Source organism: Sorex fumeus, unplaced genomic scaffold, assembly GCF_029834395.1.
Source record: "Sorex fumeus unplaced genomic scaffold, SorFum_2.1 ptg000098l, whole genome shotgun sequence".
Classification (NCBI taxonomy): Eukaryota; Metazoa; Chordata; class Mammalia; order Eulipotyphla; family Soricidae; genus Sorex; species Sorex fumeus.
The window spans coordinates 40,789,351-40,817,282 of NW_026606155.1; the positions used below are offsets into that span (position 1 = coordinate 40,789,351).

General features: G+C 39.8%; 1 protein-coding gene across 1 annotated transcript in view; it reads left to right on the top strand.

The window, feature by feature from the left end:
- WDHD1 (WD repeat and HMG-box DNA binding protein 1) overlaps positions 1-21,977 on the top strand; it is a 69,311-nt gene extending 47,334 nt beyond the window's left edge. Inside the window, exons 16-25 of the mRNA XM_056133863.1 lie at positions 5,275-5,389; positions 6,001-6,132; positions 8,299-8,519; positions 8,652-8,773; positions 9,286-9,342; positions 13,424-13,467; positions 13,831-14,001; positions 15,304-15,434; positions 18,572-18,710; positions 21,321-21,977. Coding sequence (XP_055989838.1) covers positions 5,275-5,389; positions 6,001-6,132; positions 8,299-8,519; positions 8,652-8,773; positions 9,286-9,342; positions 13,424-13,467; positions 13,831-14,001; positions 15,304-15,434; positions 18,572-18,710; positions 21,321-21,521 — 1,333 coding nt within the window. The 3' untranslated portion in view covers positions 21,522-21,977. The remainder of the gene's footprint in view (positions 1-5,274; positions 5,390-6,000; positions 6,133-8,298; positions 8,520-8,651; positions 8,774-9,285; positions 9,343-13,423; positions 13,468-13,830; positions 14,002-15,303; positions 15,435-18,571; positions 18,711-21,320) is intronic.
- Positions 21,978-27,932: the final 5,955 nt, after the last annotated feature.

Consider the following 27,932-nt stretch of genomic DNA (forward strand, 5'->3'; position numbering starts at 1 on the left):
TTTTCTTGTTCCTTTACTATGTTTTCATTATTTCTTTATGTCTCACATGAGAAGGAGCTTTTTTTCATTATTGAATTAGTGACACCTACACAGATGAATAAAGCTAAGTTCCAGAAATTCCACAAAATTGTAAGTCAGTGATAAAAATTGATTTAAAAATCACAGAAAAAAATGACATAGACTATCTTTTTTCCAGATTTAAAAATTAAAAAATAGTATGAATAATTTTATGCTAATAAACTTTAAAACTTTATGAAATAGGAGCTGGGTAAGATGCTTGCCTTGCTTATATGTGTCTTACCCGGGTTAAATCCCCTGCACCACACATGGTTCCCTAAGGTCCACCAGGTGTGAACCTGAGCACAGCGCCAGGACTAAGTCCTGCTGAGTGTGGCCCAAACATCAAAAATAAATAAAACTTCCATGAATAATAAATCCTATAAATACATAGTTCAGTAGGAGTGAGGAAAAGAAAATTTAAAAAAATTAAGGGACCAGAGCAATAGTTCAGTGAGAAGGGCATTTGCCTTGCATGAGGCAAACCTGAGTTCGATCCCTGGCATCCTGTATTACCCTCCAAGCACCTCCGAGAGTAATTTCTGAGTGCAGAGCTCCACTAGGTTTGGCCCAAAAACAAAACGAAAAACTTGATTAAGAAAAGTCTGAGATTGCCTATGAAAATATAAAAGTGTATGCTTTGTATAAGAAAATGCTTAAGTATCTACAATAGTAAGTAAAAGATTATAATAAAAACACAGATGTAAAATAAAGTACCTGAATAGACAAAACATTCATATAAATGAAACATTAAATCATTATTGGAAAAAAAGTATAAAACCCTTAGCAAGCTAGGAATAAGCAAACCTTAATCTAATAGAGGGCAACCATATGTATCATGAGCCGATGTATCATATGCATACTAGTTCTTCATTGAATTTGCCTTCCTGTTTCTCAGGGACTCTGAGAATTCTTATATTATTCCTCTTGAACTCATCTCATAGTTTTCTGGTGTGCTGTTTATTTCTTTTCAGATGATTTTTCCTTCTTTTTTTTTTTTTTGGAGGTTTCCTGTGTCTCATCTTGGAGCACACAGATTTTCTTTTTTTCTCTCAGCTTGTCACTCTGCTGCTGAAGCTTTCCATTGGTTTTTTCTTTTTTTATTTCGCCTACCATATTTTTCAGTTCTGTCACTTCTAATTGTAGTTTTCTTATTTCCACTCTCATACACTTTTGTGCTTTATTGACTACTGTATCTGTGTTTCACTAATCTCATTAAACATCCTTGTCATGGTGTTTCTGAAGTTGTTTTCTGAGTTTACAGAAACTGGCTGATACTGACAGAACCTTCCATGCTTGCTGGACTTCTACACAGCATCCCTGCTGTGTTGGCAGTGCTCTGAGGGTGAATCTTTGTATTTGTACCAGAGGGAGTCTCTGAGGGATCAGCTGGGTGTTGCTCTTTTCTTTCTCTACTAGTCTGCAGTGTGAGATAGAGTAAGTTGAGCTGTTAGTTCAGGGTATGAGCAATGGCAACTGGAGTTACCAGCACAGGGTGTGAATGTGGGTCTGGAAGGTGATTGAGTAAGAAAATTTGAGAAGTGAATGTGGGCCTACCACCTGTCTTTTCTGTTTTGTATGCTCATAAACTAATAGTTTTTGTGAGAGTTTTGAAACTTAAAATGTTTATACTTTGTGGTAAAAATCAGTGATTTATATGAAATCATGAATGGGGAGGAAGAAAAAAGAAAATGAAATTATATGTTCAAGGAGTTTGAAGCTCTTTTTTTTTTTAATTGAGTCTCTGTGAGATAGTTACAAAGCTGTTAATGCTTGGGTTTTAGTCATATGATGTTCCGACATCCATCCTTCCACTAGTGTGCATTTCCCACCACCAATGACCCGTTTCCCCCCCCCCCACCTCCCCACTCCCCTTCCTCCCTCCCCAGTCTTTCTATGATAGGCACCTCTCTCCCTCTCTCTTCTCTCTCTCTCTCTCTTTCTCTCGCTCTCTCTCTCTCTCCCTCCTTCTCTCCCTCCCTCCCCACTCCCCACCCCACACCCCCCTCACCCCTTGCTCCTTTGGCATTATAGTGTGCTATACAGATAAGGAGAGGTTATCATGTGTGTTCCTTTACCTACTTTTCAGCACACAGTTCTTATCCAGAGTGATATTTTTACAATTACCATTGCCATAGTGGTTTCCTTCTCTGTCCCAACTGCTTTCTCCCCCAGCTCCTGAGGCAGGTGAAGCTCTCTTGTTGCCCGCTTTTTTTTTTTAAAGCAACACGGTTTACAGAATTCTTATTGGTATGGTTTCATACATAAATGTTTATGCCTTTTGCTACACCTTGAAAGGAACTTGAGGGTCTTTTGTTAAGCAAAGTAAATCAGACAACTGATGGTCTCATTTATATATATGTATCTCATTTAAAAAAAAAAGGTAAGAGAATGGACAGTATCAGATGATAACAAACCTTTGGACTTTGACTGTAGAACTGAGGTTACCAAGCTGTGAGGGTAGTAAAATGGAGAGGTAAGACTGAAGACACAAGTAGAAGTGACATAGACAGTGGTTTTTGGCATTCTGGTGGTGGTGGAATGCAACTTTGGTGCAACATATATACCCCCCCCCCCCAGAAAGAAATATTAACACTATTGTAACCAAGTTATCTCAACTTAAAAAAGGATGGAAACTAATTTTATTGTATGGTCACAAGAAGAAGGAAAAATACATTCTTAACTCGTTAGGAAGGGAACCTCTGTAGTTTGAAAGAAATTTCTGACTATTGCCACTTAATTTTTAATTAATGAGATAGGTATTTTATTTGATAATAGAAGATATTTATAGAAGAAAATTTAAGCCCAAGAACTTATTTTATATTCAGTATTTCCCTCTGGGAATTTCATAAATTAAACTCCTGGCAAGACCATTAACTAAATGATTATTCATAAATAATGAACAAGATAGGTTTCTAAGATGATTATTAAAATTTGCCCACCAGTGGGGCCTAGAACAGTATAGTACAGTGGATAGGGTGCTTGCTTTTTATGCAGTGGACTCAGGTTTAATACCTGGCGTCTCAGATGGTCCCCTGACCTTACCAGGAGTGAACCCTGAGTACAACTGAGTGTAGCCTCAAAATCAAAATAAATTAAAATTTGTCTGTTAGGAATTTAGTTTTTTTACTTGATAATCATATAGAAATTTAGAATATATGAAGGAGTATCCTTTATATATAAATACGAATGATTTTAATTAATAAAATTAACACTATCACTATCACCCCATTGTTCTTCAGTTCACTCGAGCGGGCCCAGTAACATCTCCATTTGTCCCTGTCACATGCAAGTATAGCCCGGTGACATATTGGGGGCTCCTTCGGGGTAAGAGGAATGAGGCCCATTCATTGTTACTGTTTTTGACATATGGAATACGCCATGTGTAGCTTGTCAGGCTCTGCCGTGCTGACAGGATACTCAGTAGCTTGCCGGGCTCTCCAAGATGGATGGAGGCTTTTGGGGCAGCTGCCAATCACCTTTACAGGTTTTCCTGGGCAGGCATATAGGTGGGTATGATACTTTCAGTAGCCTGCCGGGTTCTCTGAGAGTGAGAACTAGAGAATAAGAAGCCTGGGAGCTTGGTTTTAGAGTCTCTGGATCCTGCCTTTGATGGGGTTACATGACAGTAGGTGTAACTGTCTAGCTACTGGAAGGTGGGGGAAGCTGGGTGAGGGAGCCCAGTCCCAAACCGGGCAGGCTTGGAGATCTCAGCCCCTGGTCCCGAACACCTGGGTTCCTCTGCTGGTTCCTCGTTCAAGCATGTGGAGAGTGGTCTCAGTCTGGCTTTGGCTGGGTCCCGGAGGTCTTCAGCTGTCACATCGGCGATGCACAGGGGTAACTCCTGGCCTCATGCATTCAGGAATTACTCCTGGCGGTGCTCAGGGGACTATGTGGGATGCTGGGTATCGAACCCGGGTTGGCCGTATGCAAGGCGAACACCCTATCCACTGTGCTATCGCTCCAGCCCCAATTCTTGTATTTTTAAAGTGAGCCATTTGCCAAAAATTTTTGGAGAGCTGATTTCATTTTTAGTGATTGCTGTTTAATAAAACTGATGGAGGAGACAGGTTTAAAATTCTTTTCTTAAATTTTATTTTATTTTTATAAAGTTTTTCACAATTTTGATTACATTTAATACTCAAACACTAATCCCACCACCATTACACCTTCCCACCATCGTATTTTGAATGTTTCCATCTCGAACTCCAAACCCTGCCCCTAAAGCAGACCCAAAATAACTTATTTTGTATTGCTTATTATGAATAATCTGCCAAAAAATGATCCCAAAAAGATTCCTTAGAGGAAAGTATGTGAAGATTGTTGTATTTAAGCCCTTCTGTAAGAGATTAGTAGCACGCTGTTAAAGGTTGAGCCCTGTGTGCTTTTATGTATGTATATGTGTGTGTGTCTGTGTGTGTGTAATGTATATGTATATATAGGTGTATCTATATATGTGTATATATGTATCTGTAAATATATTTATGCCTAAGATTGGTTGCCTTCTATTTTAAACCCCATCAAATGTGGGGTAATACTCTTGGTATATCAGTGGTAAGATGTATGAGTATGAGATGTCGAGGCCGTGAGGTCCAGGAATATTCACTCATAGGTGAGGCCTGTCTAAGTATGTGGAGAGTGGCCGTGAGTATGGCGGTGGTTGAGATCTGGAGGTTTTTGGCTGTTGGGGCTGGCTCTGTTGTGGTGGGGAGGGAAACTCACCCAGGTTGGCTGCTTGTAAGGCGAACGCCCTACCCGCTGTGCTTTAAAAATAATATAAAATAATATTTTGGAAAGGTTGCAGCGGGTAGGGCGTCTGCCTTGCACGCAGCCAACATGGCCAACCCGAGTTCGATTCCTCCGCCCCTTTCAGAGAGCCCGGCAAGCTACCGAGAGTATTCGATATGCCAGACACAGTAACAACAAAGTCTCCAATGGAGACGTTACTGGGCCCGCTCGAGCAAATCAATGATCAACGGGAGGGCCTTTTACTATTTAGATATTTTTGGGGGGAGTTTTGGGGCAACACCTGGTGGTACTTGAGGACTACTCCAGATATGGTGTTTGGGAGTTCCTCCTGGTGGTGCTCAGGCAGACAGGTGCTGCTCGGGATTGAGCCTGGGAGCCCACATGAAAACATGTGCTCCAGGTCTCTGAACCATCTCCCTTGCCCACATTTTGGAAAGTATTTATATTGAAACTCCTCTTTATTGACAGGTGCATTCCCTGTAAAGGCTCTCGTTTTCCTCCAACCCTTCCACGCCCTGCTGTAGCCATATTATCTTTTCAGCTTCCTTACTGTCAGATCTCCACAGAGAAAGGACAAATGGAGGTATGTGACATTTTTACCTTGTCGCTGAATTTGATGACACACTGCTTTGACTCAGCCATTGAAAAATTACTCTGATGACTAATGTTGAATAATCATTTGTTTTCGATTTACTAGCAGTGGTGGAATGGGAGGGGACTGCACATGGTTGGTTGCCTACGTGCTCACTAACATTGCTGCTTTTAGGGTCTTTGCCTGTGAACCAAGTGGGGATGATTAGGGCCTCCAGAAGATAAGGCATTACCTCTCAAGGTCAGGAAGGAGCCTGTCGAAGATGTGCCCCATAAATTTTGTGTCACATCTCTGGCTTGTCTAGCCCTAGTTCTAAGCCCTAAATATTCAGAAGTTATTCTGAATGCTTGAAACTAGTTATTCTAAATACTTATTCTAAATACACATTACTTCTAGAAAATAGGATCACCAAATTTTCTGAGCATTAACTTTGTAGCCAGGAAATGCTTAAAACACTATTTGCTTTTTGTTGTTAGAATTTGAATTGTAAATAAGATAAAAGCAAGGAGTATTCAGAAAGTACTGTTTTCAAAACTGCATATTTAATACTTTCCTGGCACTAAGCTGATAGTTGATTCTAAGCAAATTTTCTATTATTTCAGGAACAGTTTTGGCATTCAGTTATGTTTCACAACTACCTTGATTATTTAGCTAAGAATGGTTATGAATATGATGAAAGCAGTAAAAATAAAGCAGTAAGAGAACAGCAGGAACTCTTAATGAAAATGCTCGCGGTGAGTACAAATAAATATACTAAAAACATTTAAATTTAATGTAAATTAAATTATCTTCTATAGGTTGAATTTCTTAAAGATAACGTGAATTAATACGGCATTTCTAGAATTCTCAAGTTTTTCTTCCTTAAAAATTCTGGTTCCCAATTGATATGCACTTGGATTATATAACATATGCTTAGTATCCAAAATCTTAGGCATATTATTTTTTCTGGTGCTAAATTCCTTTTTGAATTTTTTTCAATTAGGTCTGGATTTTAACAACCCTCCAGGTGATTCTGATACTTAAAAAAGTTTGAGAATGAAAGCTCTCGCTCCTGCATTTTATCATGTACAGCAATTAAAATTTGAGTGTAGACTTTTAGACATCCTAGGTGAGGCATCCCTAAAAGCTTTGATAAAGCTTTCAGATATATAATACATGTTCCTTCCTTTTGTCATCTTCTTAGGCTCTTGTGTCTAATGAAGGCAGTGAGCAAGTTTTATGACTTGAGTAAGTTTATCTTTAGAAGTAAATGATAAATAAGGTTCATATGTTTGTGTCCTCACTCCAGGTTAGTGTATAGAAAGGATTATAATATAATTTTTTCTCTATTCTTGCACTAGGGCTGTAAGCCCTGCAGTAGTGACTATCTCATTCACTGTTGTAAAACACAGCTATACTCAACCACAACTAATGTGGTGTTTAAAACATTGTAGACCTCAGTACTTGAAAAAGCATATGGTCCAGGGACTGGAGCAATAGCACAGTGGGTAGGGTGTTTGCCTTGCACATGGCCAACCCAGGTTTGATTCCCAGCATCCCATATGGTCCCCTGAGCACCGCCAGGGGTAATTCCTGAGCGCAGAGCCAGCAGGAACCCCTGTGCATTGCCGGGTGTGACCCAAAAAGCAAAAAAAAAAAAAAAGGGATATGGTCCAGACTTCACATTAGAGTTGAGAAAACAGATTCTAAGATAAAGTGGTTTTCTGTCTAACACAGAACTAATAGTAACCACACTCTAAATGAGGTGGTTGTCAGTATTGCCACCTCTGTACTGTCACCACTGTAATACTGTCTTGAGTTTTTAGTATTAAAGAATAACTCGTTTATTGTAAGTTTAGTTCCTTTATAAAAAGTGTCTTGTGGTATAGGAGGGTTTTTTGCTTAGCCACAACATATTTAAGGGCATAGATTTATTGACCATTTGAACTTAGAGGAACTTTTTCTCTGGAACTATTTCTCGGTAGGGTATTAGTCACTCTGCGGCTGGTCAGTTCTTTAGCACTTATGACCCTCTGGTAAATGCTCAGTTCAGCCTTGAAACTGAGCAGTAGACTACCCCTTTTCATCTTCAGATGATCTCTGAAGTAGAGTACTATCCTACCGGAGATATTTGGCTTAAACAAGAACTGATGCTAGAAAACTTGAGAACAGGCATGTGTGTCTTAGCACATACATGTCTGATCAGCAGTGTGCTATGTCAAAGTTAGAAAATAATTCTCTACATGATGAGTTTGGAAACTCTTTAGTAGCCTTAGAAGCATTAATATTCTTCTTTTCATAGTTTCTTACTTTGAGTTGCCAAAGTTTTATAGCAAAAGGAAAATACTTGTCATTTTTGAAAAGATGTTGCAATAATGGCCTTTATTTTAACACTATAAAAGTAGATCAAGAAACTGTTAATTTGAAAATGTCACCACTGTTTCTGATATTTTTAGCTCAGATACAGTGACACTTATAACTAGTGGCTAAATCTACTTACCCTTACCCAGATTCACTTTGTAGCACTTAAATGACATTTCTGGTTATAGTAATAAATTTTTTTTTAATTATTTCTTCTTTGAATTTGATGCCCTAATTGGCGAGGCTGTGATAAAGGCAGAGGAAAAGAACCACATTTGAATTTTAAGTTACCATTCTTACAAAATGAAAATTATATATTCTACTAAGTATGTTACTATTGACTTGAAAATGTATCATAATTTAATAAGTAAGCTAGTGAAACAGGGAAAGTTGCTTCCAGTCAGACTTACCATCAATTGTAAACACTCCCCAACTTTAGAGATGCTAAAGGTGTAAAACTGTTTATCCTGGAATCAGTGAGATAGAGAATATATGCTTTCTCAGTTTTAGAATTTTATTTGAAGTGATTTGATATATTTTTTTTCCCTTTTTTGGGTTAGCTTTCTTGCAAACTGGAACGGGAATTTCGTTGTGTGGAACTTGCTGATCTAATGACTCAAAATGCTGTGCATTTGGCAATTAAATATGCTTCCCGTTCTCGAAAATTAATATTGGCCCAAAGACTTAGTGAACTAGCTGTAGAAAAAGCTGCAGAGTTGGCAGCAACTCAGGTGGAAGAGGAAGAGGAAGAAGAGGATTTCAGAAAAAAACTAAATGCTGGGTAAGAAAAATTCACTTGTTTGAGGGTTTTTTTTTTCTTTTTCTTTTTTGATCCTTTCCCTTGGATTTTTCTTTATTATCCTGAGTATCAAATTGGTCTTTGCATAGTTCCTTATAAAATACCATCTTTCAGCTACAGTAATACTAACACAGAGTGGAGTCAGCCACGTGTCAGAAACCGAGAGGAAGATGATGCTGCTGAAGAAGTCAGAGAACCTGATGATACAGAAGAAAAACCTGAACCACATAGGCATGGTAAGATCCTTTTTGTTTGTTTGTTTGTTTTCTGCCTTTTGGGTCACACCAGCAATGCACGGGGATCACTCCTGGCTCGTGCACTTAGGAATTACTCTTGGCGGAGCTCGGGGGACCATATGGGATGCTGGGAATCGAACCCGGGTCGGCCATGTGCAAGGAAAATGCCCTACCCGCTGTGCTGTCACTCCAGCCCCCAGTAAGATCCATTTTTAGGGTAAATTAGAGAGGAGAGATGTCATCAGTGGATTCCCCCAATTTTGGGCAGTACCCAGAGTGCTCGGATACTACTCCAGGTGTAGTAGTACCATATCATTCAAAGGACCATGCAGGTTAGAGGATGAATCCAACCTTCCACATTTAAAGGTGTACACAAGCCCTTTGAGTTATCTTGGCTTGTTAATATTTTCTCAGCATCATTTTTTCTCTGATTAGTGATTAAAGAATATGCTCTAATCATCCCCATTTACATTGTATTTACATTTTATTGTTTTATCTTGATTCTTCTACAGGACAGAACCCATTTTCCAAAAGTAAAAGTTCCTCAGAATTGCAAGCTGTTAAGTCAGGTGAGAAATGTTTGTAATCTTGTAATATTACAAAACTTATCTAAATAGTCTTTAAAGTGTTATATCTCCAATGATACACCTTACCCTTGGGTTTTATTTTTCTCTCAGAGATGTTGTTTATGAAATTGTGGTATCAGGAGACATATGCTGGATGCAAGTTTTTTTCTGTTTTGGAAATCTAACCCAGGGTCTTATACATATCCCTAGCGCCTGACATTTTTGGGGGACAGAGGGAGGTTGCTGAGGTAATAGGAACACTGAAGTCACTCCTAATGGTACTTGGTCTGGTGTTGTGGGCCTGATGACTTGGTACTCAGGCCTAGCTATACTATGCTTCTTGGGCCCAGGGTTCTGGAGTCAGAGTGCTACACTCAGGATGCTTGGGGAACATGGGACGTCATGCATGCAAGGCATCATTAGTTGAACCCCTTTAGCTATCTCCTGGCTCCTAATATTTTTTTTTAAATACAGATAAAGTTACAGTAAAAACTAACTTAAAAAAATTATTTTTGTTTTTTGTTTTTTGGACCACACTTGACAGTGCTCAGGGCTTACTTCTGGCTCTGCGCTCAGGGGTCACTCCTGTCACCCATATAAGGTGTTGGGGATTGAACCCAGTGGGCTGGTTGTGAGGCAAGTTGCTGTGCTATTGCTTCAGCCCTAAAATGGACTTTTCAAAACGTTTATTTGTTTGTTTATTTATTTATTAGATTTTTAAAAATTGAATCACAGATAGATCCTTACAAAGCTGTTCATGATCAGGTTTCAGTCATAGTGTTCCAACATCCAGGCCTCCACCAAAGTACATTTCCCAGCACCAATATCCCCTATTTCCCTCCCATCACACTTTCACCCCCCACCCTATCTGCCTCTATAGCAAGTACTTTCCCCCCCCCCCCTCTCTCTCTCTCTCTCTCCCCCTCTGTTTCACTCTCTCTGTCTCTCTTTCCTTTTAAAAATATATATACTAGTTTGAATTTTCTTAAAAAGCATAAAGAATTTTTTTTGATTATTAGGATTTTTATTGAGTCATAGAATAAATCTGTTTTCAAGGGTTTTTTTTTAAATTTGTTATTAGTGGAACACCATGAGGTACAGTTATAGACTTACAAACTTTCATTTCAAACTTGCGTTTCAGTTATACAATGATCAAGTACCCGTCCCTCCCAACAGTGCACATTTTCCACCACCAATGATACAAGTATCCCTCCCACTACCACCCCTGTCCCCCCACAAAGAATTTTTTAAAAAGCATAGTAGGCTGTAATTTAGTCAGTGATGGGTTATGGATTGGACCTCAAGGAGAGCGTTAGTCTTTAAAGCAGAGACTTGAAGAAGAGTAGTCACCTAAGCAAAAGATTGGTGGGGACAGGAACAGAAGAGGAACATATGGACTTAAGAACAGTCATGTATGAAGGAAGGTTGTAGAGTGTTATGACACACCTGGAAAAGATTTAAGTAGAAAGGTAACAAATTACTGTAAGATAGGTAGATTGTCACATAGTTTGATGTTTGGGTCAGGAGTTGGGAAAGTTTGGTCTGTACTTGTAAAGGGAAAATGTTGACAAATTTTTCAGTTTTAAACCATTGGCAGGGGTGATCAAGCATTATTGAGAGTGAACATAAGTGAAAAGTGAAAAATGAGCTTAGTGCCAGAGAGATAGTACAGCAGCAAGGCACTTGCCTTACACGCAGCTGACCTGGGTTCGATCCCTAGCACCTCATATGGTCCCCCAGAGGGATCCCTAAGCATTACTGGGTATAACCCAAAACAAAAAGAGAAAGGAAAAAATGAACTTAGACCTAGGGAATCCCCAATATATAAATGTGTTGTAAGTGGAGGAAGAAACAAAGAATGAGATTGGAGAGGACAAAGGTCAGAAATAAAGGCAGAAAAGTGAACGGACCACGGTACCATGCCTGCCCTGGAGGGAAGGGGTGTTGCTTCCTTCTGCCTTTTTCCCCCTGGGCAGGAAGATGGCGGCCTCCTTGGAGCTTTTTGGAAGGCCAGGTATGAGCTGGCGGTGACGGGGCAACTGAAACCTTATGGGAAGGGGGGCGTTCCCTGCTCGTCCTTCACACCCTACCGAGGTCGCGAGTTGCCCCCTACGAGTGGCACTCCGGCACGGCCATGGCTCCAGAGCCACACAAACCAATCTCATAATTATCCGGCTCTTGACAGAAATACCTCCAGGCTTAATAAGTAAAATATCAGAAATCCAAATTGCGGCCGTGTGATATCATATGGTTCTCATAACCAGCTGTAGAAAAAAAATTATTTCACAATGCCTTTTCAGCAATTTTCAGCAGTTCTAATTGTTGGGTGTAAACTCTAAACAATAATGGTGCATCTTTTGTCGAAATAATGAGTGTTATCAAAGTAGATAGAGTGTTAAGTAGAATTCATCTGCCTCACAGGCATTGGGAAGGGTGGGAAGGGGGGTATGTTGGGGTTCTTGGTGGTGAAAAATAAGTACTGGTGAAGGGAAATGTGTTTGATCATTGCATGGCCAAGACTTAAACCTGAAAGCTTTGTAACTTTTCCCACAGTGATTCAATAAATAAATATTAAAACAAACAAACAAAAAAAAGGAATGACCTTAGTCCTATACTAAATTCCTCTCTGATTAGGGAGTTTCTTTCTCTTATACTTTTCAACAAACTTTTCTATCTTTACAACAACAAAAAAAAAAGGAGGAGGAGGAGAAAGGAATACTGCTTTGTAGAATGCTGTTGAGAAGTCAAATAAGGTGTCTGAAAGGTATCCACTGATTTTGTCCACATAGAGATTATTGAATCCTTAATAAGAGCAGGTATATAAGGGTAGTACGACTGGAAATTGTAGTATACTGGACGTAGGAATATATGGGCAGTGAGGAACTGGGGTAATTATTTAGGTAGCTCTTGAGAAATTTGACTATAACAAGGTAAATGAGAGCAAAATGGTAACCAGTGAGGATGTGGGGTTGAGGGTTTATTTTTTATTGGAATTGGGAAACTTGACTCAAAGAGAGGGAAGTCAAAATGCGAAACCGAACTTTGATGGCTAAGATTTCTTGACGGAGCAAGAGGGATTTGAATTTAGCTAAAATAACAAACACCCTTCTTTTGTGGATAAAAGGAAGGGTTATAAATATTTAGTATGTTCAAAGGTGGCAAGTTGGGCTAGTTCCCATCTTTAAATACCTTTTTTATTTTGCTTTGAAAATAGAAATGGTGTTATTTGTAGTCGTTAATAGTTAGTCCTTCTTTTTTTCTTTCTTGTTTGTTTTTGGGCTACATGCATACCTGGTGGTGTTCAGGAATTACTACTGGCCAGTCGTGGCTCAGGGGACTATACGTGGTGCTGGGTTAGCTGCATGCAAGGAAAGCACCTGAACCGCTGTACCATTTCTTTAGCCCTGTCGGTAATAATGCACAGGGGTTACTCCTGGCTCTGCACTCAGGAATTACCCCTGGTGGTGCTCAGGGGACCATATGGGATGCTGGGAATCGAACCCAGGTCGGCTGCATGCAAGGCAAACACCCTACCCGCTGTGCTATTGCTCCAGCCCCGTCGTTAATAGTTTTAACCTTGTGAAGAACATTTATTTTATACGATAAAGATCCTACCTTAAATTGTGGGTCACAACCACAAATGGGGTCACATAACTAAACGTGGCATTCATGAAAAGTATAGCACTAATTAAAGCTTTTTAAATGTGAGATGACGAAAAATTCAAAATCAGATGCTTATTGAATCTTAAGTTGTTTCTGGCATTGCTTGCTTGAGTTATATTTCCTCAAAGAAAAAAAAAAGATCAGAAGTGGAAAAGTTTAAGAAGCCCTTATAATCTTGTTTTTCATTGCCTAATTGTCATCAATTAAAGCCAGGTTTTTTTCCTTTTGCAAAATGGTGGGGTATAGCCACATGGGAAATTTTTTTCTTTTCATTTTTGTGGGATTACTAAATAAACAGGGTGTGATGATGATGTGATGCAATGGTTATTTAATACAATATGGGTAAAGTATTCCATTTATTAAAGACGTAAACAGTCTTTTTTTTTTTCATCTTTAAGTGAGAGTTTCTTTCTTGTGAAAGGTGCAGTTACCTGTAGCAGTCAAGGACGAGTGAATCCTTTCAAGGTAAACTCTTCCCAGTGATGTATATATTCAATTACTGAAATATATTTCCATACAGAGAATAATTCTAGACTGCCAGATGACCTTCCCCAGATTTGAAGATATTGTAAACTGAAGCAGTTCTTTATAATATAAAAAGAAAACAAATTAGCACTAATTCACACTTGAGTTCTGCGTATCTTAAAAAACGCTTTTCTTGGGGATATGGTATGTGGGGAAGTGTGCCTCTCTCTCAGTTTAGAGGGTACAAATATATTCCATTCCAAAGATGAGAGACCGTAATAAAAATCTGACAAAAATCTAAAGTTTTCCTTGGGGTCTTTTTCTTGTTTAAGCATAAAATATTAATGCTGTTTTGCTTTTTAGGTATCAGTTAGTCCCAAAGAGCCAGCCATTCCAGCAAATTCAGTACGATCAACTAATATTTTAGACAATATAAACAAATCATCCAAGAAATCCAGCACACTTAATCGAGCCACAAGTACTGAAAAGTCTCCAGTTATCAAGCCTTTAATTCCAAAACCAAAGTCTAAACAGGTACCATTTTTTTTTAAATCACATGTGTAAGAAAAACAAACAAACAAAAATATGAATTTTATTTATTTCAGATTTGTTCACTGTTTAGGACAGAGGACCCAAGTCTAGTAAGGGCAGTGATGAGGGATCTGTTTTTGTTTTTTTTTAATTTATTGGAGGGCTGGAGCGATAGCACAGCAGGTAGGGTGCTTGCCTTGCAAGCAGCCAACATGGCCGACCCGGGTTTGATTCCTCCACCCCTCTCAGAGAGTCCGGCAAGCTACCGAGAGTATCTCGCCTGCACGGCAAAGCCTGGCAAGCTACCCATGACATATTCGATATGCCAAACACAGTAACAATTGTCACAATGGAGATGTTACTGGACCTGCTTGAGCAAATCGATGAACAACAGGAGAACAGTGACAGTGATAATTTATTGGAAGATTCAGATGCATATCCCTAGTTATTTTTATTTTTTCTGGTTTTCAGGCCACATCTAGTGATACTCAGAGCTTACTCCTGGCTCTGTGCCCCGGGATCACTCCTGACAGGGCTTAAGGGGTTATATGGAGTGCCAGGAATCAAACACTAGTTGGCAAGCATTCTACCTACCAGTCTCTATAGCCTAATTCCGGGTTTTGTTGTTGTTGTTGTTTTCATTTATAATTATGGAACTTGAAGTGTAAGGTTTGGGTTTTTTTTGGGGGGGGGGCGGTGGGGGGGGCGAGGGTTATTTGTTTTATGCTTTGTTTTGTTTTATGTTACTTCTTTCTTTTTTTGGGCGGGGTGGGGGTGGGTGCCTACACCAGCTGTGCTCAGGGATTGCTCCTGGGTATGAACTCAGGAATCTCTCCTGGTGGGCTTGGGGGACAATGTGGAGTGCCAGGAATTGAAGCTGAGCGAGCCATGTACACAACAAGTGCCCTAAACTCTACTATCTCTCTGGCCCTTGTAATGTTTATTTTTAACAAAAAACCTCAAGACTTAACATACTGCTAATAAGAATTTTAAAGTATGGGGGCCAGGAGATGGATCCATCATCAGGGTACATGCCTTGCTTATGTAGGGACCTATCGCCGCATGCTCCTTTTACCAGGTGTGGGACTTCGGAGTGACTCCAAAGCATTAAGCTTTCGAGCCCTGTTTCAATATCACCTGAAGAGATCCTGGCCTCTCAGAACACTGCTTAGGAGGTGCTTTTTCTCACTCTTTTCCCAATTCTAAATTATAAATATTTTCCCCATATTTTTCAAAGCTCTCCTATAATTTAAAAACATCCTAGATTTTTTTTTTTTGCATTATTCATAATGCTTGGTTTTACAGGTATCTGCAACATCATTCTTCCAAAAAAAGACTTCCCAAGTTGAAAAGACTGAGGAGCTGAGGGAAGAAATTCCTAAAAATTCATCACCTGAAATCTCAGTTATGTGTTCACAAAACACTGAAAACCAGAGGTCAGTTCATAGAGAAATGTAGTATTCTTAAGGTTTAGTGTCCCAACAAAAGGCGGACAGAAGCTGCATTACAAAATTACATCATTCTGTTATTATTGTGAATACTATATTGATAATGTTAGTGGGCATTTTGAACACTTCTAACTTTCAGAAAGCTACCAGTATTCATTAATATCCATATTGTTAAGATACGCTATGATAAATTGTATGTGTTTTAAATTATAGTTAACATTTTATTTGATATGATAATCTGTAGTTTCATTATTTTTTTAGTTTTTTTTAAACTATAAACATGGTGGTTTACAAAGATATTCATAATACAGTTGTTTTGGCATTCAGTGTTTCATCCCGAATCCCACCACCAGTGCGACCTTCCCTCCATCATTGTCCCAAGTTTCCCACCCATCCCCCAAGCCTACCCTCTTCGCAGGTGCAAAATAATTTATTTTATATTGCTTATTACAACAAAATGGTAAGTGGAATTATCCAAAAATAGTTCAGTAAAAGAAAGTTTGTGAAAACTGTTACATCTCACAATGGAGTTATTAAAGTCAGTGTCTAAGGATTTACTGAGCTGTTTATTGCTATGTGAACTTTCTGTGTTGTTTTTGCTTGTTGACTTCTATGCTACTTAAACATCTAATTTGATGTGCCTATTGGGCTGTCAGTATTGTGGAATTTGGAGGTGTTGCATGGCCATTGCTCTGTGGACTGTGGAACTGGGATGATTTTTGACCTGCTCCCCTTCCTCCGCATCCCCTTCCATCCCAGGAAGCCCCAGACTTTACACCCTGAAAACTGGGAGTTATGTCATCGTGGGGTCACTTCAGAGATTAAGTCATAAAGCAGTGAAGCTGGGCAGTTTGTATGGTGGCAGCTATTGTGAAGACTTTGGTAGGGCATTCAGTGTTTCAGTTATGTGTTCAGAGAGTGGGGCTCGCTCTCCCCCCCACCACACACACACTCTGGGAGCCCACAAAACAAGGGGGCCCCAGAGTTTTCACTACAAAGATCAGTGTACCCCTGATCTTCATCATTTTGGGTTGGCATCTTTTCCAAGATGAGTCATGTAGCTTTGAGGCTGGGCCACTTACATGGTGGCAGCTGTGGGATGTCTTTTTTTTAAACTAATTATTTTGGGGTTTGGGCCACACCCAGCAGTGCTCAGGGCATACTCCTGACTCTGCATTCAGGGATCACTCTGGTGGGCTCTAGGGACTGTTTGGGGGTGCTGGGGATTGAACCTGGGTTGACTGCATGCAGGGCAAACGCCCTACCCATTGTACTATTACTCCAGCCCCTAAGTTTCATTTTTTAAGTTTATGTAATGTGGACTTACTTTGCTTTGATTTAAAATAGATGATATAGCTACATGAGAAAAAGAGAAATACAGTCCAAGTATAAAAAAGATGTGTGATGGCAAGTGAATTTCTTTCCTCTCTGTCCACTTTTTCTCTCCGGAAAGTCATTGCAACAAATGTCTTATAGACTTCAGAAATTCTCTGCATATTTACCTTTTTGTTTTATAGAAATGGCAGCATATATTAGTTTTTCCCCACTTAAACAGCATCTTTTTCAGATAATTTTCTCCCTACTCCCTCCATTTTTTTCTTTTTGGGGCCATACCCAGCTGTCCTCAGTGTGTACTCCTCAGTGTTTACTCCTGTCTCTGTGCTTAGAGATCACTTCTGGTGGGACTAGGGGAGCCATATGTGGTGCTGGGAATTGAACCACCTGGAACAATCCATTAGTGCTTGAGGCCCCCCAGGACTGCACCCATGCAAGATTCTCTGGGAAACGTGGTGCTACAAATAAAATCAGTGTCAGTAGCATGCAAGGAAAGCATTTTAACCCCTATACTATCTATTCAACCCCAGTCTCTATTTTATTTTTTAAATTGTGGGGTTTTTTTTCATGGGTTTTTTTTTTAAGGTATTCAAATATATAACAGGAAGAGATTATTTAATCTTAGTAGTTATGAATTACAAAAGTCCTATGACACAATCAAAATGTATCAAGAAAGTGAAAAGAGGGCCTGGAGAGAAAATATAGTTAAGTCAGGCACTTGCCTTGCGTGTGGCAAACCCAAGTTTGATCACTATGATCCCCCACTCCCTGCCAAGGTTATCTCTGAGCACCGAACAAGGAGCACTGACCATAGTTAGGTCTACCCCCACCCCCTAAAGAAAGGTGAACTGTACTTCTGAAATAAAATTAAGTTGCTAATATAGAATATTTGCCACATGTAAGGCATTGTACTATGCTCTTACAGGAAATGTTGTATAGTGATAAAGATAACTTGTAACATTACATATTATCCTTGTTTTTGTGATTCCCATTTTCAAACCCTTATGGTCTGAGAGGATAGTTGATATGATTTCTATCTTAATTTTATGAAAGTATGTTTTGTGACCCTGCATCTTGGGAATGTTTCTTGTGCAGTGGAGACAGGCCCAATAAAATCTGTTAGGCCCATGTCTTCCATTTCTTTCTTTCAGGCCAGTTTTTCCTTGCTGAGTTTATTCCTGCTTAATATATCCAGTAGTGATAACAGTGTTAAAGTCTCCTACTACTGTTGATTTGCTCTCCGTATCTTCCTTTTGTCTAGTAGCAGTAGCTTTAAATATTTTGATGGTTCATCATTGGGTACATAAGTATTTAGTAGTGTGAGTTCTTCTTGATGTTAATTCATTATTTTTGTCATCAGGTAGTTTTAAGTAATATCAAACACTGTCCTCCTGTTGTTCATCGATTTGCTCAAGCGGGCACCAGTAACCTCTCCATTTTGAGACTTCTTGTTACTGTGTTTGGCATATTGCATATGCCATGGGTAGCTTGCCAGGCTTTGCCGTGCGGGCGAGATACTCTCAGTAGCTTGCCGTGCTCTCCAAGAGGGGGTGGAGGGATCGAACCTGGCTTGGCCGGGCTGCCTGCGCGCAAGGCAAATGCTCTACCACTGTGCTGTCGCTCCAGCCCTTAAGTAATATATAATATGAATATTAACAAATTTAATTAATTTTGGGTCTTAGCTTATATCATTACCCAACATGTAATGATTAAATACACACCTGAAAAATTGTAAGACATTTTAAACTGTGTTTTGAGAAATAATGTTTTTCATATAAATGCTATTTTAGGCCAAAAACAGGGTTCCAGATGTGGCTGGAAGAAAACAGAAGTAGTATTTTGTCTGACAATCCGGACTTTTCAGATGAAGCAGACATAATTAAGGAAGGAATGACTAGATTTAGAATATTAACAGCAGGAGAAAGAAAGGTAAGGATAATTTTGCTGAAATTGAGGTCTGAGTTCAATGACAGGTTTCTTTCTGGTTTTGAAAATTGAAGACACTCCAGTACTGTTGGTAAGGAAATCATGTAACTGACATTGTCAGCTTTAAACATGTACATATGTAACAGTTATGATTTGGCATGGATGGTAAACTTTCTGCTAAGTAAAAATGAAATTAGTGTTTTTGTGCTATAAAATTAGCATTCTTGTAAGGAGGAAAAATTTTTTTTTGGTTGGGTTTTTGATTTGGGGCAGTACCCAGGGTACCCAGGGCTTACACCTGCTTAGGATTACTCCTGGTGGTACTTGGGGAATAAACCCCTGTGGCTTTGTGCAAGGCAAGAGCTTTACCTACTGTGCTATCTCTGGCCTCAGCAGGATTTGTCTGTTTTTGTTTTAGAGTAGCAAGGACCTGGCTGTTCTCAGGGCTTACTGCTAGACTCTGTGCTAAAGGGTCACTCCTGGCAGTATGTTTAACCCATATAAGCTACACGCAAGGCAAGTGCCCTACCTGATGTACTATGTATGTCTCTGGCCCTGGATTTTTTTTTTTTAATGCTATTTATGTATACAGTGCATACTCTAAAAAGTGGGGTTTTTTTTAGAAAGCTGTTATCTTTTTAAATTCAATTTTTTTATTGGTACAGTCATAGTTTACTGTAGGATTGAAGTCACTGGTATATAATTGCAATGCTGCTACACCAGTCTAGTTTGTCATGATCCTACTACCTTTGTTCTAGTACCTCCTCACTCCCCCTCCCTTAAAAGCTGGTTTTAAGTTCCAGCCATTCACATGGAAATTAGGACAGGTGCTGCACACCTCTTCTTTTTCTGTAAATTTCTGCTCTGTGACCAAAGGCTAGCTATGGCTTTTGGTTTTGAGAGAAAAGAATGTGTGTGGTGTTTCATGGAATTCACTTTCCCAGGGATGGCACTGTACAACTGAGGTTTCTAGTGGTATAGATACTCTCCTTGGTAAACTGGATTATATGAATAGAGGTATTAGAAAATGAGGAAACTAGAAACTGGTTTTACTACCTCTAGCCTGATATAGAGTGTCATTAACAAACTTACGTTCTTTGCTATATTAAGAATAAAATTCTTACAAAATTTGTTTTTCATAGATAAAATTCTAATTAATGAAATTAAATATTGACCTTAATGGCAAAGTTGTGATTGTATTTTTGAAAATATAATTTTTACTGAAAATACAATTAATATTTTTACTATTAAAGAAAAACACCAAATTGCTAGTTGGACAGGAACATTGTTGTTGCTAGAAAAGGGGACTGATCTGCAACAATGGCATTCATTAGATAGAACTAATGAAATAGGGCCAGAGAGATGGCATAGCAGGCAGGACGCTTGCCTTGCATGCTGCTGACCTGTGTTTGTTCCCCAGTATCCCATATGATCCCTTGAGCATTGCCAGAAGTGATTCCTGAGTACAGAGCCAAGAGTGACCCGTGAGCATTGCTGAGTATGCCCTTCTTCCCCAAAATTGATACAACAGTGTTAATAATTTTCCAATAAAGTTTTCTCTTCTGTTCACTAAACTTCCCTGTAACCTCAGAGATGTAGAAAAATTGGGAGTATTTTCAGTGTATTAGTGCATTAAATTAAATTTAAAAGCCTACAAAAACTATTGATTTTTGTCTTTAAAAAGTATTGTCAGTAAGTTTGTATTACGCATCACAATTGTAAGAAGGATTGTTATATGCCATAATATGAATATAACTTTACAATTGCATATAGCATAATTACAGTTTAAAAAAAATTTTAAGAGAAGCCCCAAACATTTACTTCAAACTATTCTGTTACGGTGGGAAATTCTGTTGCTGAAAGAGCCCTTTATCTACAGTAAATGAATAGGAAGGAAAATAAAATAGGTAGAGGAAAAGGAATTATCATAGATTAGATTAAATTTACAGGTGAAACAAGTAAACTTTGGCTCATGCTGAGTGAATAATTGTATATGTATATTAACATTCCTTAAATGCTAAAGTGATAGTGATAAAGAACAGAGTGCTGGTTGCCAAGAGTGGGGCCTGGATGAGAAAGTGGGGTGTATGGGGTGGGTGGACAGCTTGAGGGATCCTGTGGTGGTGGAACTGCTGTCTGTCCCTTTTATTTTATTTTATTTTATTTGTTTATTTACTTTTGCTTTGGGGCCATGCCTAGTGGTATTCAGGGCTGACTCCTGGCTCTGCTCTCAGGGATCACTCCTGGCCAGGTCTGGGGGATCATATGGGATGCCTGGAATCCAATCTGGATTGGCCATATGCAAGGCAGGCGACCTACCCACTGTACTATTGCTCTGGCCCTTGCTCTTAAATACACAGTTGAATCAAATACACTAAGATCATTAGATGTAAGATAAGAGATTGATAGGTCAATATAATATGACATGTATTACTTAATATGACGTTAAGTAATGAGATATGAATAACAATGAGACTCTTTAATGATTTAGCTTAACAGTTCAAGTGCTAATTATGCTGCTTAATATTAAGAGAATGCTACCTAGAAAAGAAAGAAATCATTTCCCTCATATTTCTTTGTTTTCCTGATTTTTTCTCTGATATTTTTATAAAGGCATGGGCCGCGAAGGCCAAAGGAGAAACTGCAGATGATGGAACTGAAGCGAAGAAGAGGAAATGGCTAGTTGATGAAAGTCATGAAACTGAAAACCAGAAAGAAAAGGAAAAGGAGAATCTGAATTTGCCTAAAAAGCATAAACCATTAGATCTTACTGTGAATCAGAAACTGTCAGCTTTTGCCTTTAAACAGGAATAAAGGAAGAAGATGACCTTAGGAAAGTGATAGTATTAGATTTATTTTTGCCATCTTTGAATCTGGCATATTTTTTTAAATGACTTTGAAGGCCACAGATGGCGACGTTCCCGGACTATTCCCAGCTCAGTGCTCCAGAGTGGTAATTCTCCAGTGGTGCCAGGATTGGACCCGAACCTCCTGCATGCAGGGCATCACTTATCCCTCTAAGCTCACTCTTGTTTTTGTTGTTGTTGTTGTTGGTAATCTTATTATGTTTTTAAAAGAATTTTGAGGCAATTATTTGTCTTTCTAAGATACTAAATATATTGGCATAGGTAACAGCATGTGAAAAAATTTTCCCCACTGCAGATTGCTCTCCCCCTAACATAGAGCACCATTCAGACTTCCAGAAGCATTAACTTCAGGTCACTAACTTAAGGTTTCTGATAAGAAAGAAGTTCAGTGTGACAGGGGGGATGCTTCATTTGCTGTCAGATTCTGGAAAGTACTTTAGTGGTCCTTTTTCCAAGTTTGCTGTTTCAGAGTCCTCTGTCGAAACTTGTCCTAGAGGGCTGTGTTTTTAATAGGAGCACAAAACATGTAAATAATTTTGTAGATGAAACTTTCTTTTGTATGTTTTAAAATTCATAAATTACTTTCAATTACCTATTTGTATAGCCTGATTTTTTAAATAAAACTTTTTAACATTTTCACATTTAGTTTGACATTGTATCTCTATGAAGTAGAACAGTAATCTAGAAGATGTATATTGCCAAAATTTGTTCATCTGCCCCATTCTGTCTGTATATATCACACATGGAAGTTGAAGGTGGTGTTTTGATGGTATTAGAGCCTGTTAAAGAATGTACTCTTGGTAAAGCATCCTGCTTATCTGCATCAGCAGAACCTTGTGAACAGGTCTTTGAAAGTCTCAACGAGAATAGTTGAAGACTTAAGGGAAATATTTTAACTCCCTTTTTATTTCAAATGAACAAAAGTAAGTTTTTCATTCATTTGGGGCTATTTTCTAGGTAGACCTTAAAAAGGAAAAGTTCAGGGGTCAGAGAGGGGAGTAGCACTGTAGCACTGTCCTTCCGTTGTTCATCGATTTGCTCGAGCAGGCACCAGTAATGTCTCCATTGTGAGACTTGTTACTATTTTTTGCATATTGAATATGCCACGGAGAGCTTGCCAGGCTTTGCTGTGCGAGCGGGATACTTTTGGTAGCTTGCCAGGCTCTTCGAGAGGGAAAGAGGAATTGAAACTACGTCAGCCACGTGCAAGGTAAACGCCCTACCTGCTGTGCTATGGCTCCAGCCCAGGGAGGGAGTATGGCAGTAAAATAATATTAAGTGACTCAGAATTGAGGATAGTATTTTAGGAAAGAAGAACCAAAATACTCTGAAAATTTAGACATATTGAAGCCATAGTATATTTTTTATTGCAGAATTATTAGGTTAAGAAAGAATACTGATTTCTTAAGATCTCATACTTAAGAACTTTATTTTCTTTTGTTTGCTTTGTTTAGATGGCTCCACTTGCTATGATTGGTGGCTACTCTCAGCTTAGTGCTTGGGGGTTGTTGGCTGGTGCTCAGACTGGGACCAGGCAATTCCACGAGTTGGACCCAGGCCTTCACACATGCAAGCAAGTGCTTTACCACTGAGCCATATCCCCAGTGCAAAAGCATACGTTTGTGGAAGCAGGGAGAACACCCAGCTATGCTTAGGGCTTACTTCTGGCTCCGCTCAGGGGTCACTCCTGGTGGTGCTCAGGACTAGAGTACAAAGCAAGGGATCAAAATGTTGTTGGCCATGTGCAAAGCAAGTGCCTTAACCCTTTTCTGCTTTCTTACTGCCCCCATGGACAGTTTTAAAGCCAGGCTACTTGGGTTTGAAAACTCATCACAATACCCACTAGCTGAATGACCTTGGGTAAAGTCTAGCCTGTGTGCATTCATCTGTAAAATTAAAATCTACTATGCAGGAATTTTTGTTGTGGTTTGATTTGGGGGCTGCACCCAGGTCCTATAAGCACTATCACTGAAGGAGTATAACCTTGACAAGCACTGTAGCTAAATGTGTGAGCACTGCAAACTGAGGCATGACCCTTGGCGAGTGCCGCAGCCAGGTGTGTTTCCAACCCCTCGTCATCACAACAGCAACATCAATGACAAAGGGAAGAGCAGAGGGGAATTTTTTAAAAACTGCAAATTATATTGAGAAGAACAGCTGTCATGACCTTGATATCAAAACCTGATATGTTCAGGAAGGAAAATTACAAACCTTACTCGTAAACACAGATGGAAAATTCTGTAGGCCAGATCCAACAATGTATGAGAAAGATTCTGCTTAGGGCACTAGAGCCAGTGAGGTACCTCAAAGAGCTAAGCGCATGGTTTGCGTACAGGGGGCCAGGCTTGATTCCTGGCACACCATCTACAGGAGTGACCTGTGAGCACCACCAGACATGACCACAAAGCCAAGGTAATAAAAAATGATAATAAAAATTTAAAGTCCTATCCTTCTCCATACAATTTTTCCCCTTTTACCCGATTTCCCCATCTGTTTTCTCTATATACAACCTGAGTGAAGGCATGGTGTTTGTCTTTTTCCATCTGACTACCAACTTTTGTTTCCCTCAACAGTGTATGTGGATTCCCTTTTCTCTACATCCCATCCAGCACTTCTGTATATTAATCACTTAACTTCCCGTTAGTCGGTGATTTGCTCGAGCGGGCACCAGTAACGTCTCCATTTGTCCCTGTTGCGTGCTAGTGTAGCCCAATGGCATCTGTTCGCTCTGGGAACATAAAGAGCCTCAAACCGATCGTTCATGATCTTGACGAAAAAGTCTGACCATCTGGTAGGTGGGCGGCCACGCGGTCTTTTGACATCCCGTGGAATCCAGTCGGTAACAGCTCTAGTCCAGCGGTCTTCTTTAAATCTCATTACGTGACCAGCCCATCTGATTTTTGACACCTTGGCAAATGAGACAGCGTCCCTGATTCTTGATCGTCGATGGATGTCGGAACTCTGGATTCTTTCTCTCATTTGAGTGAAACGTGATATTCCAAGCATAGCTCTTTCTATTCTTCTTTGGGAGACCTGAATAGCGTTCTCATCCTGTTTGCGTAGGGCCCAGGTCTCTGAGGCATATGTTAATGCAGGAAGAACAGTGGAATCAAAGAGTTGTGCTCGGAGCCGGAGGTTCTTCGTCCTCTTAGTTATTTCGTCAACGTTCTTGAAGGTGTTCCAAGCCACTCTCTTCCTCCTGCGCAGCTCGGGTGCCAGGTCATTTGTCATGTTGACTTCTCGACCTAGGTACACATAGCTGTTGCATTCGGAGATGGTTGTTCCGTTGAGAGCGAATGGGGCATCAGGAACAAGGCTGTTTCTCATAAAGCCATTCTCACACTTGTGAGTGATTCTTCCTATTGTCTTGGTTTGCATTTCTTTGTAAGAGATTATAAGCCACTTTCATGTGCTTGCTGGCCTTTGGAGAAGTGACTACTCAGATCCACTAGCTACTTTTTAACTTATGATATTGTGCAAACCTTTTTGAAAAAAAACAGCAATGCTATTCTCCTAATTATATCCCATGTGAGAAGATCTGTTTTCTTTTTTTTCCTTCTAGTATATTCTCAGTTGGAATATACTAGATGCACATGTTGTTGGCCATGTGCAAAGCAAGTGACTTAACCCTTTTCTGCTTTCTTACTGTATTGTGCAAACCTTTTTGAAGATTCCCAAATTTTGAGAGCAGGAAAATTGTTGATATGATGATTAGCTTAGTATGTGCAGTATATACTTCAGAGCTTGGGAGGCCTCAGTTTTGTATCCTGATCCTGTCCCTGAAGCTTTGTAACTCAGATGCTCAATGAATTTTTTACTTTTTGTCCTTTATGGTCTTTGTGAGAAAGATGACGGTGGGTTTTGGCCTAGAACTTCCCAAAGTACCTGCACAGTCCATGTGCCCTGATAGGTAGCCCCCATCTCACTGGTTACCTTCTTAGGTCACAAATGCACTGAAAGCTCACCATCACTCCCAATATTCAAGGGCCTGATCTCTAGATTCTTGGAATTTGTACCCCAGATCACCTTAAGCTGATTGAAGAACTGACCTGCATTGTCAATAGAAAGACATGCATGGCCATGTCAGGGGGAAGTTGGGGTGTGGAGAAGTGGAGAAATGATCAGACAGAGAAAACCCATCTTGGGACATAGGAACAAAACTCAGAATCTATCATCCTTCCTTGTCCACTAGATCATTGCTATTTTTTGTGATTCTGATAACATTCACAAGAAAGAAGGATGACAAGCTGACTCTCATTCTCAAAAAACAATGAGGAACAAATTAGTAGCAAATGATGTTTGCCCTGAGTTTGAACCTGACAACATAGTATTCCACAGCTGCAATGGAATTGATATAGTTTATCTAAAGAGGGAGGAGTCTTAATGTGATTTTGCATGATAGAGACTTAGTGATGTGTTTTCTCCTTTAAATGGAATGGTAGGACAGCTGATTTAAAAAAAAAAAAGGTAGCTGGGTATCTTTAGTAAGAAGAACTCAAACTCTGCATTCAAATAAAGTAAAATAGCTCAATTATAAAATGAAAAAAAAATTTTTTTTTTTTTTGGTTTTTGGGTCACACCCGGCAATGCTCAGGGGTTACTCTTGGCTCATGCACTCAGGAATTGCTCCTGGCAGTGCTCAGGGGACCATATGGGGTGCTGGGAATCGAACTTGTGTCGGCCATGTTGGCTGCGTGCAAGGCAAACGCCCTACCCGCTGTGCTATCGCTCCAGCCCCATAAAATAAAATTTTTAAATTTCATGCAGTTCACTGAAATGTGGAGGGCATCTTGGTAAGCAGAATAATTCAGAGGAAGAAAATTACCAGATTATATCAATTATCTGTGGTACACAGACAGAAAAGGGAATAGACAGGATCAAACAATGACAAACCGTTGGTCTTAGATTAGGAAGTTTATCAACAATGTGCAGAGTGGTGCCAGGAATGAAGATTAAACCAAAGGTGACACAAGAACTGTTGTGGAGGGTCATGGGCTTTGGTGGTACTGGGATGCCATAACTGTGTATCAGTAGTATAAACTTAAGCACTCTTAACCATATTACATAAACTATAAGAAGTTAGTATTTTTATTGTTTGTTTAAGGTTTTGGACCACACCTGGCAATGCTCCTGGGTTACTACTGCCTCTACACTACCAAATTACTCCTGAGAGTGCTCAGGGGACTATGTGGGATGCCAGGGATCAAATCAGACCAGCTGCGTGCAAGGTAAAGGCCTTACCCACTGTACTATTGCTCTGGCCTCTAAAGTATAAACTCTTTTTTTTTGGCTTTTTGGGTCACACCCAGCGCTGCACAGGGGTTACTCCTGGCTCTGCACTCAGGAATTACTCCTGGGGTGCTCAGGGGACCATATGGGATGCTGGGAATCGAACCCGGGTTGACTGCGTGCAAGGCAAACATCCTACCTTCTGTGCTATCACTCCAGCCCCCTAAAGTATAAACTTTTTTTTTTTTTTTGCTTTTTGGGTCACATCTGGCGATGCACAGGGGTTACTCCTGGCTCTGCACTGAGGAATCACCCCTGGCAGTGGTCAGGGGACCATATGGGATGCTGGGAATCGAACCTGGGTTGGCCACGTGCAAGGCAAACACCCTACCCGCTGTGCTATTGCTCCAGCCTCTAAAGTATAAACTTTTTTTTTTCTTTATGGTCACACCCAGCAATGCACAGGGGTTCCTCCTGGCTCTGCACTCAGGAATTACCCCTGGCAGTGCTCAGGGGACCATATGAGATGCTGGGAATCGAACCCGGGTTGGCCGCGTGCAAGGCAAATGCCCTACCCGCTGTGCTATTGCTCCAGCCCCCTAAAGTATAAACTTTTAAGAGAAATTTCAGCAGGAAAGTTTGGTTAGCAAGTAACACATGAAAATACATTCAATATCATGATCTATTAGAAAAATGAAATAAAGATTAAAGTGAGACATTTCTGCACAGCTACCAGAGTAGCTAAAATGAAAAGTAACCAGCATCAAATGCTGGTGAGGAAGCAAAGAAACTTAGATCATGAATATGTGGTTAGTGGCTACATAAAGTAGCACAGCTATTTTAGAGGATTATTTGGCAATTTCTTTTCAAACTAAAGTCACTATCATTGTCCTCCCGTTGTTCATCAGTTTGCTCGAGTGGACCCAGTAACATTGTGAGACTTGTTACTGCTTTTGGCATATCAAATAGGTCATGGGTAGCTTGCCAGGCTTTGCCATGTGGGTGAGATACTCTTGGTAGCTTGCTGGGCTCTCTGAGAGGGGTGGAGGAATCGAAGGCGTAAGATTCGAACTCAGGTCAGCCGCGTGCTATCCTACCCGCTGTGCTATCAAACTAAAGTAAATTTACT